Raw genomic sequence first — 17,517 nt, 5'->3', positions numbered from 1 at the left:
AATAAGGCATACACATTTTAAAACAGCCTACATTTAAAATTCAACATCTTTTTAAAAATTCAAGGATGTTTTTTTAATCAATCATTGTAAAAAAGTTAGGCTTCTTTCAAGGATAGGGGTTTGACATGAATAACAAACAGAGAAACAGAGACAGAACTGAATGATGATAATCTCTTTTTTCCAGGTCCAATTTCCTGAAAGTGAGGAATGCAGCTCTGATGATTCAGCGGAACTGGAGGGGCCATAACTGCCGGAGAAACTACGGTGCTGTAAGTTTTTCCAGGAAAATGCATTTAGCCTGAGTGTTTGTCTATCTAGACCAGTATGATCTGGATCTGATGAGCCAGAATTTTACCCATCTGAGTTGCTATCTCATGCTGTTCAACTTGGATGGGTCTATGGGGTCATTTTCACCACCAAAGAGAAAAATACTGAAGAGTACGCAATGGAATCCACAAGAACAAAGGGGGAGATACATCTCCAAGTGCTCTGTAGATAGCCTTTATTTTTCATTTTGATATGTTATTTTGTTGCTATCTCCGGCTAATTCTCGTTCCATTAGCCGGACCAATAAAAAACTAGAGACCTATTTATTGACTTGCATCATTGATATGCTACCTTTCTCCCAAAGTGGGATGTGAAGCGGCTTCCAAAAACAGCAAATTAAAAAATGTTTAAAATAAAATTTAATAATAATAATAATAATAATAATAATTTGTTTTATTTATATACCGCTATTCCAAAGATCATAGCGGTGAACAGCAAGTAAGCTAATTAGCAAGTAAGCTAATTTGCCCCCAACAGTCTGGGTACTCATTTTAGCTCCCTCCTCGGAAGGATGCAAGCCTGAGTCGAGCGTGGGCCCTTTTGCTGGTCTTGAACTCGCAAACCTTGTGGTTTTGAGTGAATGGCTGCAGTACAGGCATTTAACCACTGCGCCACCAGGGCTCCATTTAAAAATTTCAAATCTTATATTAAACACTATAAAATACTTTAAAAGCCATACAAAAGTCAAAAGCAAATAAATAAAATCTCTCCTACCTATATAAATATTTAAAGGTATCAAAATACAATAATGTGTTGCTGTGTGCTCTCAAGTTTTTCCAACTTGTTGTAACCCTATCGTGGGGTTTTCTTGGCAAGTTTCTTTGGAGGGAGATTTGAGTGGGTTTCCGTGGCTGAACTGGGATTCAAATCCTGGTCAGCATGCCATAGTGCTTTGAGTGTTGGAATATGAGTTTGGAGAGCAGGGTTCAAATCGCAGCTTAGCCATGTAAACCCACTGGGTGACTTCCTCTGAACGAATCTTGCCAACAGAACCCCATGATAGGGTTGCCTTAGGGTCACCATAAGCCAAAACGTATTGAAGGCATGCAACCACAACCAACACTTTATTTTATTTTGATACATTTCAATTTTTACATAGGTAGAAGATGTTTTTATTTATTTGTTTTTAACTTTTGTATGGCTTTTAAAGTGTTTTAATAGTGTTTAATGTAACTACTTTTAATTGATTTTTAAAAATTTATTGTAAATGTTTTTCGCTATTTTTTGAAACCCCCGGGTCCCACTGTGGGAGAAAGGTGGCATATAAATGAAATAAATAAATAGGTCTCCAGATTTTTGTTGTTGTTGGTCCAGCTAATAGAATGAGAATTTCAGCTCCAGAAATTTCTGCTGCTAGTTTTCCATATTGCCCCTGAGGAAGGCCACTGCCATACTTACATAGCCCAAAATGCATTTGGCTTGTATCAATAAAGACCATGTACAGATTATCTGAAGACATATCTCCCACTTTTTTCTTGACATTTTCACCACCCCACCCATTTAAAAAATCCTGAGAAATTCCATAAAAAAAGGTCATTCACACCTCTGCAGATTCATTTGGGCATTTAAAATCTGGACACTTCTCTGATTATTTTTTAAAAGAAAGTCCATGGGGCTCAAGAGACCGCCTGAAAAGGGTGGGCTTAAGGCACCCATTTTTGCCCCTGAGGCTCAGCAGCCAAACCGCGTGGTGTCCCTCTGCACCAGGATGCCATGAGTGCACCATTGGCGCACTGTGGCATGTCGATGATACAAGTGGGGTGCCATGACGTGCAGATGCTGCGCCGTGCTTGCATCATAATGGCGGCCTCCGTGTGGCCAGGAGACTGCCATGATGGCGCCGCCGCCATGCACTAGGTTTTGTAAGCGTGCAGTTGCTCCATTCTCCCAAATCCTAATTTTGTCGATGGTCTGTTCCGGGCCCATTTTGGCCTAAAACAGGCTCATGGTTACTTGAAATAGCCTTTAATGAACCAACTGTGCCCTTAAAACCTTTGGGTGGGCATGGCTAGCTATTTTTTAAAATATATTTTATTAAACATGCAATATACAAAATACATTATTTCAATATTTGAGTCATCAGTACAACTACTGGAAATTATGATATCACAAATTACAAACTGCAAGTTGAAAATATGATTACATGGGTAAACCTGAAGCCAGCAGCCTACTATTGCAAAGAGAACATAAGCGATATTAGAACTATTCATTTATCAGTGTATCAGACCAAACATTGAGATATTGTAAAGGTGGAGATACGTAGCTGGCCATTTTAATACTATATTTCTACTAAGCTGGAGGTGGTGTTAGTGGTTCTGGACAATTTCACCATTCCACTAACTTGGCAGCTATCACCTGACATTGAATTAGCACAAAACTTGGAAACCTTTCTCTTTTTTTGCACAACAGCTTCCAGAACCAGGGATCTGTAGTGCAAAGTAGTGCCCTTTTGCAATCTTTGATCTTGATGTTACATCTAGTCTCACTCTTGGATTTCACCCTGGGGAAGAGACAATTTGATTTTCATAACCCCTTTTTCTTTTCAAGATGCGAGTTGGCTTTCTGAGGCTGCAAGCCCTCTACCGTTCCCGCAAACTCCACAAGCAGTACCACATGGCTCGCAGGCGCATCATTGAGTTCCAAGCCAGGTGCCGGGGTTTCCTGGTACGCCGGGCCTTCCGCCATCGCCTCTGGGCAGTCTTCACCATCCAGGCCTATGCCCGGGGCATGATTGCTCGCCGCCTATATAAGCGTTTGAAGGGAGAGGTGAGTGTTGTGGTCGGAATCAGCTTCAGACAAAAGACTTGTCTTTATCATGAAAGAAATACAAGCAGCCCTCCATATCCACAGTTTCTTTATCCATGCATTCAACCATCCACACCTTGAAAATATTGCAAAAAAGCCAATCTTGTTTTTGCTATTTTATATAAGGGACGGCATTTTATCATGCCGCTTATTTAAAGGGACTTGAGCAGCCATGAATTTTGCTATTCATGGTGGATCTTGGAACCAAACCCCAATGAATACCAAGGGTCCACTGTATTTGCGTGGGGTGCCTACACGTCACCTGTTGACTTATGGTGGCCCTATGAATTTCATAGGATTTTCTTATATAAGAAATACTCAGAGGTGGTTTTGTGAGTTCTTTCCTCTGAAATATAGCCTACAGCACGTGGTATTCATTGGCGGTCTGCTGTCCAAGTAGAAACCAGGGCTGGCCCTGCTTAGCTTCCAAGATGAAACAGGACCTGGTGCCTTTAGAGTATTTAGGCCAACAAGCAAACTTTTAGTGGAACTAAAACCTATTTACAGTGTAGAGCAAATATGGTATGGATAGAGAGAGGGGAAGTTGCAACAGCAGTTTGCTAGTGTCTCCTATTGCAAGATGGTACAGATTAATTGTTTTTTGTCAGTTTTTCAGGCTATGTGGCCTGGAAGGGTTTATTCCTAACGTTTCCCCAGCATCTGTGGCTGACATCTTCAGAGAAGAGAAGAAATGTCAGGAATAAACTCTTTCAGAACATGGACACATAGCCTGGAAAACCCAGCAAAAACTTTGGATGCTGGCTGTGAAAGCCTTCGACTTTACATACAAATTAATTGTTCAAGTTCAGGTTTTCTGGCAGCCACAGCCCGACTTTTCCAGAAAGTATCACTTGCTTTATCTCCAACATCCAAGAAGTCAAAACAAATGATAGACAAACAATCCAAATAAACAAAACATTCCAGTAGACAAACAAACAAAAAGCTAGCTATTCCTGTTGAACCTTTCCCTTAATTTCAGATTGTTATTACAGGTATTATATGTGGAAAGTGCCAGTTAATCGATGGTAGGGTCAGAATCTTCTGGAAGTGCTTAATCTGCTTTTTCTTGAGATTCTTCATTGCTTAACCAGTCTGCAACTCCTAAGAAATATTCCCTGGTTGAAGATATTTTTCCTTTCACATGGCTCTACCTTACTTTTGAGAGCCAGCATGGTGCAATGGTTTGAGCGTTGGACTACAACTCTGGAAACCAGGGTTCAATTCCTAACTCAGCCATGGAAACCCAATGGGTGACCTCTCAGTCCCAGAAGATTCTGTGATAGGTTCAGTTTAGTTTTTCCAGAAGTCTGAAACAATGTGAAGGCACAAAACTACAACTAAAACTACAAAATTGAACATGAAGCATCACACATCAGAATTCTTCATCACCTCTGCAATTTACCCCAATAGGCCCCAAATATCTAACTCTCAACTGTATAGCTTTACGTAAAAACCAAGCTGTGATAATGGATATTTTTTAATCTTGGCCGCTCATGAAGTAAGAGAACCTGACATGGGTATCCCAAAACATTGTTCTTTTGATATAGGGACCAAGAAAAATCTTTCGCCTTTACAACTTATGTAAAACTCTGATCGCTCCTCATCATTGGAAAGGGTTAAGATCCCAACCCTACCGCAGCTATGATCACAACATGAATTACATGACCGCCCTCTTTAAATACCTCAAGGGCAACCACAGAGAGGAGGGATCAGGCCTGTTCTTTGTTGCCCTACATGTCAGGAGCAGGTCTAATGATCTGAAGTTACAAGAGAGCATATTTCGATTGAACATCAGATCAAACCTCTTGACAATGAGCACAGTTTGGCAGTGGAACCGATTGCCTAGAGAGCTGGTGGGGTCTCCTTCCCTGTACAACTTCAGAAAGAGGCTGGTCAGCTACCTGCTAGAGATGCTCTACCTGGATATCTTGCACTGAACAGGGGATTGGACTTAACATAGGAGACCTTCAAACTCTGTAATTCTGTAGTTCACACACACCTGTACACTTCTAGGAAACCCTCCATGCTTAGCCACTACTTTGCCTTATGGAAGGCTCAGCCCTGCCTACAATTATAGTAAACTTCAGATGCCAGCCACAGATGCAGGCGAAACATCAGAAATAAACTCTTCTAGATCATGGCCACATAGCCCAAAAAACCCACAAAAAACTATGGATGCCGGTCATGAAAGCCTTCAACTTCCCATAGTACATTTATTTTTTAAAAGGGAGGTTGGCAGTTCACTTCACATCTAGTTCAACCCAATCTTTCCTGAATTCCATTTAACTTTCCCCATTTGTCATCTGGTTCATGAATTCAATGAGCAATCCAGGCAGTCAATTCAAGTGGGTCTCTTAAAAATTTCTTTTCCCTAGTACCACCGCCGCCTAGAAGCAGAAAAGCTACGTCTGCTGGAAGAGGAGAGGCTGCGGAAGGAGATGAGTGCAAAGAAAGCCAAAGAAGAAGCTGAAAAGAAACACCAAGTGGGTCCTTAGGTTTGCTTTCCATGTCTGTGACGCTGTCAGGCTTTTTGTGCAGACTCCATCCTTTCTGGCTCAATTCATGTTATGGGAAGGGCCTGGGCTAATATTTGATTTTATGGAGTCAATAACCTGGAGTTACTTAGGTTTGTGGACTTGGTGAATGCTTCTAGATTCCTGAATGGAGAAATGGGCATTGTTATAACCTGGAAAAGTACCTTTCTCGACTACAATACCCAGAATCCCCCAGCCATATTGGCATAGTTGTAACCTTAAAAAAAACTTTCCCCTAATCTCTGGGCCTGGTTGCATGGTTACTCTGAAATGGGATACATTTGCACTGTAGAAATAATGTAATTTGATACCACTTTTACTGCCTTGGCTCCATCTTACAGAATCCTGGGATTTGTACTTTTTGTGAGGCACCAGAGCTCTTTACCGGAAAAGGAGAAAGACCTTGTAAAATTACAAATCCCAGGATTCCATAGGATGGAATTACAGCCCTTAACATTGTGTCAAAGTGCATTATTTCTACCATGTAAATGCAACCATTGTGGCTGGTAGTTACATCCCAATTTTGCATGAAATTGGATTAAACAATATGCACATGTTTATCCTGACTGGCTTTTAATGTACTTGCCTATGCAAGGATTCAAGAAGATGCTTGCAGACATTTGGGGTTATTTTACTTAGCATTTGTGTCCCTCTTGAATTCTTCTTACTCATTTTCATAGTTTCCTTCTAGTTACGCCTAGCCCAGCTGGCACGGGAAGATGCTGAAAGGGAAATAAAGGAAAAGGAGGAAGCTCGACGGAAAAAGGAACTCTTGCAGAAAATGGAGAAGGCCCGAAATGAACCTGTGAATGACTCTGACATGGTGGACAAAATGTTTGGATTCTTGGGAACGACGTCTTCTTTGCCTGGCCAAGAAGGACAAGCACCTAATGGCTTTGAGGTAGCTGACAATAAAACAGTCACCTAGGTGGTTCACAATATCCAAAAGTCTGAAATCCGAAATGCTCCAAAATCCATGGCTAACTCTAACCTTAAATCCATGGCTGCCTGAGATAGTGACACCTTTGCTTTCTGATGGTTCAGTGTACACAAACTTTGTTTCATGCACAAAAATATTTAAAATATTGTATAAAATTGCCTTCAGGCTATGAGTACAAGGTGTATATGAAACCTAAACATGAATTTCCTGTTTAGGCTTGGGTTTCATTTCCAAGATATTTCATTATGTATATGCAAATATTCAAAAATCCTCCAAAGGACTTCTGATCCTCATCATTCTGGATAAGGGAGACTTAATCTGTATATTCTCATCACACATCAGCATGACATTTTCTGCCTATTCCAGGTGTGAACAAATGAGTGGATGCTTATAGCATAGCTTTCTTCCTGATATGTTAATTTGCTTCATGCAAAAAGACATAGAGGTTCCTTTAAATATATTTCTAATTTCACATGTATTAATAATAAAGTTTTAGAATGGAAGGGGTGGACCAGCATCCCTTGTACACAGTTACCTGACTTGGGCCTAGGTTATGTGAAGGACCATATTCTCATGGGAACATGGGATAGGGCTTTCTCAATGACTGCTGGCAGCCCCCATCAATGACTATTCTTAAGGTGTTTTTATTTGTTTTAAATTAATGTTTTACTTGGATTCATTGTTTAATTTTTTTAAAATTGTACCATATTCTGTTTTAGCTATTTTGTTTTAACCTATTTTGAAACCTGTTTGGGTCTCATATTTAGAGAAAGGCAGAATATGAATAAAATAAAAACAGTCTATCAGTAGGTTAATTTTATTTTAATTTTTGAATGCTTTAATTCTTATATGTTTTTAGTTCTAGGGAAGAGGCAGAATATGAAAGAACAAGAACAAGAACAACAATATATTTAAATGATAGTTAGCTAGATAAAACAAAAGTAATTAAAATGTAAATTCAGGTTTGAAACACAATTAAAAATACATCAGTAAAAAAAACCCTCCCAAGTAATGAGCACCCAAGCAATTAAAACTATTCCAGACACCCAGCAGATCCAGAGCAAAAAAAATGCAACTGAGAAGCCATAACTGAATCAAATTAAGTCTCTAATAATTCTTCTCAGGATCTTGAGAGGGTTTCAAAAGAACTGGAGGAAGATGACCTGGATACAGCCTTACCTTTGCCTGAGGAAGAGGAAGAAGACCTTTCAGAGTACAAATTTGCAAAGTTTGCTGCCACGTATTTCCAGGGCACAACTACACACACCTATATTCGCCGGCCTCTCAAGCAGCCACTCCTGTATCATGAGGATGAAGGAGACCAGCTGGTGAGTCTTCAGGAACTGCTTGGTTAAAGACAGCATCATACCCTCCAGCTTTCCCAATTTTGGCAGAGATAGTCTGGAGCCCTGGTGGTGCAGTGGTTAAATGCCTGTACTGCAGCCATTCACTCAAAACCACAAGGTTGCGAGTTCAAGACCAGCAAAGGGCCCAAGCTCGACTCAGGCTTGCATCCTTCCAAGTTCGCTAAAATGAGTACCCAGATTGTTGGGGGCAAATTAGCTTACTTGCTGTTCACCGCTATGATCTTTGGAATAGTGGTATATAAATAAAACAAATTATTATTATTATTATTATTATTATTATTAGTCTTGATTAATCCTCTGTTGTTCCACTTTTCAGCTGTTTTTAAAATGTCCCAGTTTCTCTTGCCTCCTCCCACTTTCCCCCTTTGTCCTCCCGGCTTGTGCGTTCTCCCTCATTTGCCATATTGAGCAAACAGATGTTGCCTGGCCACATGTGTCCTAGTTTCCGTCTGTGATATATTAGAGTATATGCAGTTATATATGCATTCTTACCTGATTGTGATGAAGTCTTAATTCTCTAGAAAAACCCTGACTCTATGTGAAGGGTCGAGCAATGTTTTTATTGGGGGGAGCATGTTTCATTTATTTATTTTTTAATTTTTGTATGTTACTGAATAATTTTATATTGTTTGAATTGTGATTATTTTAAATTGTTTTTAAAACTGCCTGGGTAAATTTTCATTTCCCCCCTTTCTGTGAGATGCCTTGGGTCCCACTCCATGAGAAAGGTGGCATATAAATAAAATAAATAAAATATAAATTTGCTGGCCTAGTGGCCAACACTTAGCAACACGCTGAATGCTGCTCAGGGTCGACTCAGCCTTGCATCCTTCCATAGGTCGCTAAAATGAGTACCCAGTTTGTTGGGGGCAATTGGTTTACACATTGTAAACAGCTTAGGAAGTGCTTAAGTGCACTGATAAGTGGTATAGAAATGTACTTGCTATTGCTATATGCACATAGACTTTTCCTGCAATCATCATTTCTCTATCGAAAACTATTGCTTGGTGGATAATATCATAGGACACTTTAGACACTAGGTGGTCTGTTGGAGAGAGAAATGACAATTCTGACTCATGTGTCTTCTCAGTTGTCCATGTCAGTCCCTAATAAACATTTTCTTTTATTTCATAACAAACAAACAAAAGGCAGCCCTTGCAGTGTGGATTACAATCCTTCGCTTCATGGGGGACCTTCCCGAACCAAAGTATCACACAGCAATGAGTGATGGCAGCGAGAAAATTCCGGTGATGACCAAAATATATGAGACGCTGGGGAAGAAGACTTACAAAAAAGAACTCCAAGCCCTTCAAGGTGAAGGAGAGGTATGTGAGACTGCTTTTCCTCATCTGACAATTGAAGGTACTGGAGGGTACACCGCCTCCTTTTGAATCCCCTTTGTATGGGGGGTGGGGGGGGAGAATTTAGGAGGTAAATGGCTCTGGGAAGGGTATTCAGCATTCCATACCTAAGTGTGATAGCCTTAGTTTGGATCAGTCCTTGCACATTTAAAAATTAAATGCTACAAATTGTTGACATATTGGAGAGAGCATGCCTGCAACAGAACATGAAAAACAATACAATCCAGCACTTGAACCACACAGTATTCCAATTTTACCATTTAATGAGGCATGCCACACTAGAGATATAAATAATATTAGGGTTTTTTTACATTCTCCTGAACGAGAAAGGATTTTAAGTGTTGTCAATCTCTACCAGACTTTTCCACATGTGTGGGAGAATTAAAACACACACACACACACAGTGGTGTTCCCCTTCCCCTAGTTTCACTGGGATTTCCACAAACATTTCTTTTCACAAAATACATTTTTGCACAAAACTTCATAAAGCTTTCTCAAAGGTATCTCAGTGAAAAATGCATGAAGCACCTTTTGTTTCTTGCCCAACAGGGAGAAAACTTTTGAAATGTCTTTTGCAGTCTACAAAAATGAAATTAGTGAACATTTCCATTTCCATATAGGCCATAGCTAATTATTGTTGAAATCAGTGTTTAAAACGAACACTTGTACTATGAAAGAAGTAAGCTTATTTCTTATTATTTTATAGTCAGGATGTAATTTAATTACAGTTTATTTCTACTAGGATCACTCAGATTGAAATGCAAGACTGGATTCAGTTCATATCATCAAAGTGCAGTCATGGCACTGCATTCAGCACATTGGGCCTGCTGGCAGGAGGATTCTGAGAGCTGTAGTCCAGAGCTCTAGTTCTTCAAGATCTGTTTTTTCCAAGTGTTCGTTCTTCAACCTCTCTTGAAATTTCTTCTAAAATAAGACCATTTCTCTTGTCTTTGCAGAGTGCTCACATAGATAGTCACAAGAAGAACAGTGTACGCCACAAATTGGTCTCCTTGACACTCAAAAAGAAATCCAAGTTAACGGAAGAGGTGAGCAGTAGTTCTCTCCATATTCAATGCACAGTTGGCCCATTAATAGCATCTTGCTACTCAATTTTTAAAAAAAATGTTATGGGGAAACACACAGGAGCAAAATACGCCACCTTTTAATTGTCGCACTTTGGCAGAGACTGTCCCAAGTAATTGTCTGTTGTCCCAGTTTTTCAGCCGCCTTGAAAATGTCCCATTTCTACTCTTGTCCTTTCACTTTCTCTCTTTGTCCTCAGCTTGCTTCAGTTGCTGTAAACTAAATTCACAGCACAAAAGCAATTTGTATTTAGTTTACTCAGCAGAGGGCAAAGGAGAGGAGGGGACAAAATTCTGTCCTTCCCAGTAGGCTCAGGTAAAAGCAAACTATGTGTTCTTCATCTGTAAAATTTTTTGTCATCTTGCCCATACACTAATGTTGCTTGATGATGTAAGTTCCAGTTTTTATCTGTGACATGTTGAAGGATATGTGTATCCACATACACGGGCTTAGTTTTGGTGGCTGGAGCGTTATGTGGATGGATAATAATGCCACATCTGTATGTTTGACAACCTGAAAGCCCCTTCCCTCTGTTTTGCCAGGTGACCAAGCGCCTTCATGATGGTGAGTCTACTGTCCAAGGCAACAGCATGCTTGAGGACCGGCCCACCTCAAATTTGGAAAAACTCCATTTCATTATTGGTAATGGCATCCTCAGGCCAGGATTAAGGTTAGATATTAGTATGAAAAGAAGCAATACTTTCTATGGACCTTTTTTTCCATATATACATGTACATACACATACAGTGGTCCCTCCACGTTCAGTGGGGTTAGGGGTGAAGGATCTCCATGAATGTGGGAAAAATGCAAATAAAAATACTATTCTTAATAATAATAATAATAATAATAATAAATAAATATTTATGTTTCCCTGCCTCTCCCAGTTGGATCGAAGCAGGGTTACAGACTAAGTAAAAACACAGTATATGCACTAAAATTCTCTAACATTAAAATATCCAGCATGTAATTATCACTTAACTATTAACAATTAACAATTAATACAGTCAGTAAATAGCATAGCATCTCATTCAAGGGGGTAGTCAGTCGGTATATTATATCATATCAGGATATGCTTGGCGAAAAAGCTTGGTTTTAAGTGCTTTTCTAAATACCTCCAATGAGGTCGCCAAGTGGATATCCTCAGGAAGGCTGTTCCACAATCTCGGAGCCCTTATAGAGAGGGCTCTTTGGGAGGTGTAAACATATTTGGAATTCATAGTTTCCAATAAGTTCTTGCCCGATGTTCTAAGAGTGCGGGGCGGATTATGTAGGGTGAAGCGGTCCCGTAAGTAACTCAGACCCAAGCCATGTAGGAATCTCCAGATCTTCCAGTGCAACTCTGTGGCCAACATCTGCCAGAAGTCGACCTACAAATGCCTAGAGATGTGTTTTCTCTAAAAAAAATCTAGGTTCTCCAACACAAGTTTTTGTAGGAAACAAAGTTTATGTACACCGAACCATCAGAAAGCAAAGGTGTCACTATCTCAGCCACCCATGAAAACAGTTTTAGATTTTGGAGGATTTCGGAATTCCAGATAAGGGAAAGCCAACCTATATTACAAAACCTTTTTTTTAAAAAAGCATAAATTCTATTAAAAACACATGGTTAAAATACAGTTTAAAATATTTTTTAAAACATAATTAAGAACAGAAAATAAAAACAGAGCACACCACATTGAATACTATTGTACAATTTGATTAAAATTAAAAGACTTGCCTAAATGCAAAGGTCTTAACCTGCAGTGGTGGGGCTAACCAGACCTCCTATGGGAAGAAGTTCAGTTGTCTAGGAGCAGCCACTGAGATGTCTCTGTCCCGTATTTTCACCAACTGTACCTGTGGAGGTTATGGGGTTTAGAGAAAGCCTTTCCCCCAAGATCTTGGAATTCAGACTGCTTTGTGTGAGGATGGTCTTTCAGATAGTCCTTTTCAAGAGATGATCTTCCTAATACACCATCCTGTTTTCCTTTATACGTTGTCATATCTACACAGATGCTTCTTCATGGAACTTGCAAATGAATGTGGTTAGTCAGAGTTCAAATTCAAACAGATCATTCTTTTTTTCCACTAGGGATGAAATTTATTGTCAGATCTGCAAACAGCTGACGCAAAATCCTTCCAAAAGCAGCCATGCCAGAGGGTGGATTCTTGTGTCTTTATGTGTCGGATGCTTTGCACCTTCAGAAAAGTTTGTCAAGGTAAAGCAGGAGTGGAGTACAATAGAGGGGAGGTGGGGGGGGGCTTTTTTCACCCATGCACCTCTTACGAGCACCACAATGTGCTCAGAACTGACATCTCATCATGCTTCAGTTTTAGCCAGTTTCTGACCAATTGGTGCAAAGGTTGGGGGAATGAGCGTTAGGGGCTGTGATGGCTAAATGATGTGGTTTTGAGCCATTTTTGCCCAAAACTGCATTCACTTTTCAATTTGGAAATATGGAGATTTGAGGACCCTTTGGATTAAAATTGGGGCCCCACAGGATCCACCCCTGACTTAAAGCAGCATCGGAGAGGGCCCTGATTACCCAGAAGCGGCTAGTAGCTTTGGTGCCTCTCAAGTGGTAAATCCACTCCATGTTTTAATCCAGACTTTAACAAAGTACCTATGGTGCTGAACCCTATCTCTAAAACAGGTTCAATACCTTGGAGAGTGCCTTTGAACTCCATACTAAAACCTGGCCTGGATTTGCTGCCCCACTCACATGGAAAGACACCAGCTGTTGCTGTGTTGCCCCATTCCTCTGGAATCTGCTCCTAAAGTGGTGCTGACAACAGTGCATTCGAAAAAGGGAAGTTCTCATTGCAACATTTTCTCTTGGCATCAGTATTTAAGGAACTTCATCAATGGAGGCCCTCCAGGTTACGCTCCGTATTGTGAAGAGAGGCTGCGGAGGACCTTTGCCAATGGGACCAGGACTCAGCCACCAAGTTGGCTGGAACTCCAGGTAAAAAAAATAAGGAAGTGGGAATATCAGTGGTGATGCCATTCTTCAGTACATCATTTGGAGGCTGAATGCTCTTATGATGAATTGCTCTTGTAGAGAGTATCCAACAGCTCCATGTTAGAGCGAGCTGTTTGTATGAGGAAAGTGTGGAGTCTAATCTGGTTATTTGAAGTGGAAGGCTTTCACGGCTGGCAACCAAAATTTTTTGTGGGTTTTTCAGGCTATGTGGCCATGTTTTAGAAGAGTTTATTCCTGACGTTTCACTGGCATCTGTGACTGGCATCTTCAGATGGCTGTGGCTGAAGATGCCAGCCACAGATGCCGGCAAGACATCAGGCATAAACTCTTCTAGAACATGACCACATAACCTGAAAAACCCACAAAAACTATGCTTACTAATTGCTGGAAAGGAAAGAATCAGGTTACTAGTGATTCAGTAGCGTCTGGTGGCTTTTGTGTCATTGGGTGTGGAAACTGCGCTGGGGTTTAGTCCAGACTTCAAAGGAACTATCCACAATGCAGAATCCTATCCCTGAAAAAGGTTTAGCACAATGAACAACTCATTTATTGGGAGAAGCAACTTCCTGTTTTTGTGGCAGGGAAGAAAGGAGGTAATGGAGCTCAGGGAGCAGCCATTCAAGTAATACAGGGTAGAAAGACATTGAAGGTTACCGCACCGGGGATAAAACGTTCCCCGATGTGTTACAACAGGCACGAGCGGGGCCGCGCACAGAGTGTGATGGGAACCCGATGGGGCCCAGAACGCTAGTTTACCGCACAGGGAATGCCGCCACCGCCACCACCGAGCGTTCCCATCGCGTTCCCATCGGGTGCCATTGGACGCCATTTCTGGGAACTGTTTCAAAACGCTCGGTGGTGGCAGTGGCGGCGTTCCCTGTGTGGTAAACTAGCGTTCTGGGCCCCATCGGGTTCCCATCACGCTCCGTGCGCAGCCCCGCTTGTGCCTGTTGTAACGCATCAGGGAACGTTTTATTACCGGTGCAGTAACCTTCATAGCCCTGTTAGTCTGGAACATCAGTATGCAAGGGTAACTTGTAGCACCTTTGAGACTAACTGTGCAAAAGAAGTTGAAGCATAAGCTTTCGTGGATTTAGTCTACCTCCTCAGATGCTTGGAGTGAAAGGCCCAGAAAGGACCTTTATAATCAGACTGAATGAATAGCCATTGAAATGCAGCACTTGTGTGTATAGTGATGAGGTGTCAAGTTCAGTTTTAATGATGGTGGTTGAGAGGCAAAGACAGAATAAAAGATGTTGCCTGATGACTATATGACTGCTGGAGGGAGTTTTGGAATATAGTGTATGCATGGATGTGTAAAAACCCCAAATAATTAAAAAAAACACTATTATTTTTACCTGAGAGAACATTTCTCTAGGAATCTCCAGGTCCTCCAGTGGAACTCTATGGTCAACATCTACCAGAGGCAAAGAATCAGTATTAGTTAGAGTCAACTTAAAGGCATGTATAAACAAGAAGTGCTGATATTTTTTTAAAACTCTTACAACAAGATGCTGACCCTGATTTCAGATGGAAACCTGGAGTATTAAACACAACAATATTGTGAGGGGCAAGCAAGTGGAGAAAGGGATTTCAGTGTTGGTCTTAAATCAGACTAAAAGATCAAATTGTAATACTTATTTCCTTTCCTTTCTTTTTTTTTTTAATCAAATGGGCTTGCTTTTTCTCTCATAGGCCACCAAATCAAAGAAGCCGATCATGCTGCCTGTTACGTTTATGGATGGGACGACAAAGACTCTGCTGACAGATTCAGCAACAACAGCCAAAGAGCTCTGTAACTCTTTGGCTGATAAGATCAGCTTGAAGGACCACTTTGGATTTTCACTTTACATTGCTCTGTTTGATAAGGTAGGCCACTTAAGAAGATATAGGAGAAACCAGAGCTCTTTCAAAGTGCCACATATAGAACTTAGCTTAAGAGGTAAAGCTTGCAATGTTAACCCCTTTGGACTACAAAAGGGGCAAATTCAAGAGCCATAACTGTATTCCAAGAGTTTCTGTAGTTTTCTTCCAGAATGAGGCACAACTTCATTGCTGAAATAGCATGTGTGGCATCCCTTCAGTGGCTTCTTATGCCATTAAGGGGGTGTTCCCATTCGCCTATAAAGCGGATCATGATGCGAATTTAGAGGGTATCGTTTCCACTCAATCCTGAATTAGATCTGCATTGCCCCTGAATCATTCCCATAGAGATTCGAATCTGAATCGGATTATCTCGAATAATTCGAATTATATTCCTATAAACCAGTTTAAAAAAACAGTAGGTTTTAAAGCAAATTATTTTTGCTCCCGGGGTCCGATTCGTGGTATCTGAATGGGAACGACAAGGGTGTCTGATTCGGGAACCTGGAGATGGGAGGAGCAGCGCTCAAGGGGCTGGCCTGGGGGTGTCACCCTCTTTGGTCTCTTTCTGCATCGCCAACGCCATTTTCTTCATTTTCCCCTGGTGGATTGCAACCTCCCCTCTGCTCCTCATTCATAGACCGAAGTGTGAGGAGAGCCATTGAACACCATTTTAAACTATTCTTTTTTCGCCTCTGCCTGAGCAGCAGATGGGCTTTGCAGTACATGCCTGCTTGATCGCCCCCCAGACAGCCCAGGAAGCAATGGGGGAGACAAAGGGATTTGGGGGAATGGAGGCTCCTTCCAGAGGAACTATGGGAAGACACAGGAGAGCCAGGATGCCCAAAGATCTGTGAGGAGGATCGAGCCTTCTCTTCTCTCTTCCCCAAAGAGTCTCTACCCACTGAAGCCCGCTGCCTTCTCCTTGATCCGATTTGCCAAGCATGAGCTTTGGATGCATAGTCTCTACCCACTAAAGCCTGCTGCCTTCTCCTCCTTGATCCAATTTGGCAAACACACACGCACGCACACTATTTAGATAGATAGATAGATAGATAGATAGATAGATAGATAGATAGATAGATAGATTCTAAAGTAAATTATAAAGTAACAACTTTTTTAATTTACGAAAAAAAACCTCATTTGTAGTTCCAAACCCACTGTAGAAATAATACAGTTTGAGACCCCTTAACCTGCCCTGGTTTAGTACTACGGAATTATGGGAATTGTTCTGTTTGTGAGACATTTATCCTCCTCTGCCAGAGAGTGCTGGTGCCATAATAAACTACCATTCCCAGGATTCCCTAGCACTGAGTTATGGCAGTTAATATGGGGAGACACAGAAGAGGACGAATAGAGGCTCCTTCTAGTCTGGGGAGACACAACAGAAGAGCCTCGGATGCAGCCCCCCAAAAAAACCCAAGACTTGTGACGTCTGAAGCCTACGCGCTTGATTGACAGCTTGCGGACACAAATGGGAATGGGGAGCAAGTTAATCCGCTTTAAAATAAAACGATTTAAAATAAATGGGAACAAAAACAGGGTCTAAATGAATTGAGGTAATTTGCCCCTTTTGGTAATGGAAACGATGGAAAAATTCAAATTATTCCCGGAAAATAATCCGAATCAGAATCGCACCAATATAATCCGTTTTATCTGCCAAGTGGGAACACCACCCCCCCCCCCCCCCCCGAGTACAAAACCCTTCTTTTTTCTCTTCAACCTCTTAAGAGTTTCCCTGTTTCTTCTCCTCTCCTCCCAAGGTCTCTTCCCTCGGAAGTGGCAGCGACCACGTGATGGATGCTGTTTCTCAATGTGAGCAATATGCCAAAGAGCAAGGAGCCCAGGAACGGAATGCTCCCTGGAGGCTCTTCTTCAGGAAGGAGATCTTCACACCCTGGCACAACCCAAATGAAGACAACGTTGCAACAAACCTCATTTATCAGCAAATAGTGAGAGGAGTAAAGTTTGGGGAATACCGGTGTGATAAAGTAAGTTGTAGGCACAAGGATTGCCCCCAAAAAAGTTGGAGATACAGTGACACATTGGGTGCTTTTTATGAATCGGTGTTCCCCAGGATGAGTTGTGATTGGGTTACAGTGGTCCCGCCACCTTCACTGGTGCTAGGGATGAAGGGCCCCCATGAATATGGAAAAACCAAAAATAACACTACTCTTTTTACGTAAGAGAACACCTCACTAGAAATCTCCAGGTCCTCCAGTGCAACTCTGCGGTTAACATCTGTCAGAAATTGATCATAGAATCATGCTGGAG

The 17,517-nt window shown here is 41.3% G+C and overlaps 1 protein-coding gene across 3 annotated transcripts in view; it reads left to right on the top strand.

Annotated features, from left to right (window-relative positions):
* Window positions 1–17,517, top strand: part of MYO7A (myosin VIIA) — a 185,078-nt gene that overhangs the window by 139,265 nt on the left and 28,296 nt on the right. For all 3 annotated transcript variants that reach the window (XM_089512992.1, XM_089512994.1, XM_089512993.1), the window contains 12 exons: window positions 185–269; window positions 2,875–3,093; window positions 5,508–5,615; window positions 6,358–6,567; window positions 7,731–7,934; window positions 9,122–9,298; window positions 10,291–10,380; window positions 10,960–11,087; window positions 12,489–12,615; window positions 13,243–13,362; window positions 15,076–15,249; window positions 17,007–17,234. In XM_089512992.1, the coding sequence (XP_089369118.1) occupies window positions 185–269; window positions 2,875–3,093; window positions 5,508–5,615; window positions 6,358–6,567; window positions 7,731–7,934; window positions 9,122–9,298; window positions 10,291–10,380; window positions 10,960–11,087; window positions 12,489–12,615; window positions 13,243–13,362; window positions 15,076–15,249; window positions 17,007–17,234 (1,870 nt within the window). The remainder of the gene's footprint in view (window positions 1–184; window positions 270–2,874; window positions 3,094–5,507; window positions 5,616–6,357; window positions 6,568–7,730; window positions 7,935–9,121; window positions 9,299–10,290; window positions 10,381–10,959; window positions 11,088–12,488; window positions 12,616–13,242; window positions 13,363–15,075; window positions 15,250–17,006; window positions 17,235–17,517) is intronic.

This window comes from Sceloporus occidentalis, unplaced genomic scaffold (assembly GCF_023333645.1).
Source record: "Sceloporus occidentalis isolate IW3139 unplaced genomic scaffold, rSceOcc1.0.p SCAF_2, whole genome shotgun sequence".
Classification (NCBI taxonomy): Eukaryota; Metazoa; Chordata; class Lepidosauria; order Squamata; family Phrynosomatidae; genus Sceloporus; species Sceloporus occidentalis.
Note: the sequence above shows the minus strand (reverse complement) of the source record. Positions and strands in the feature narration are given on the sequence as shown.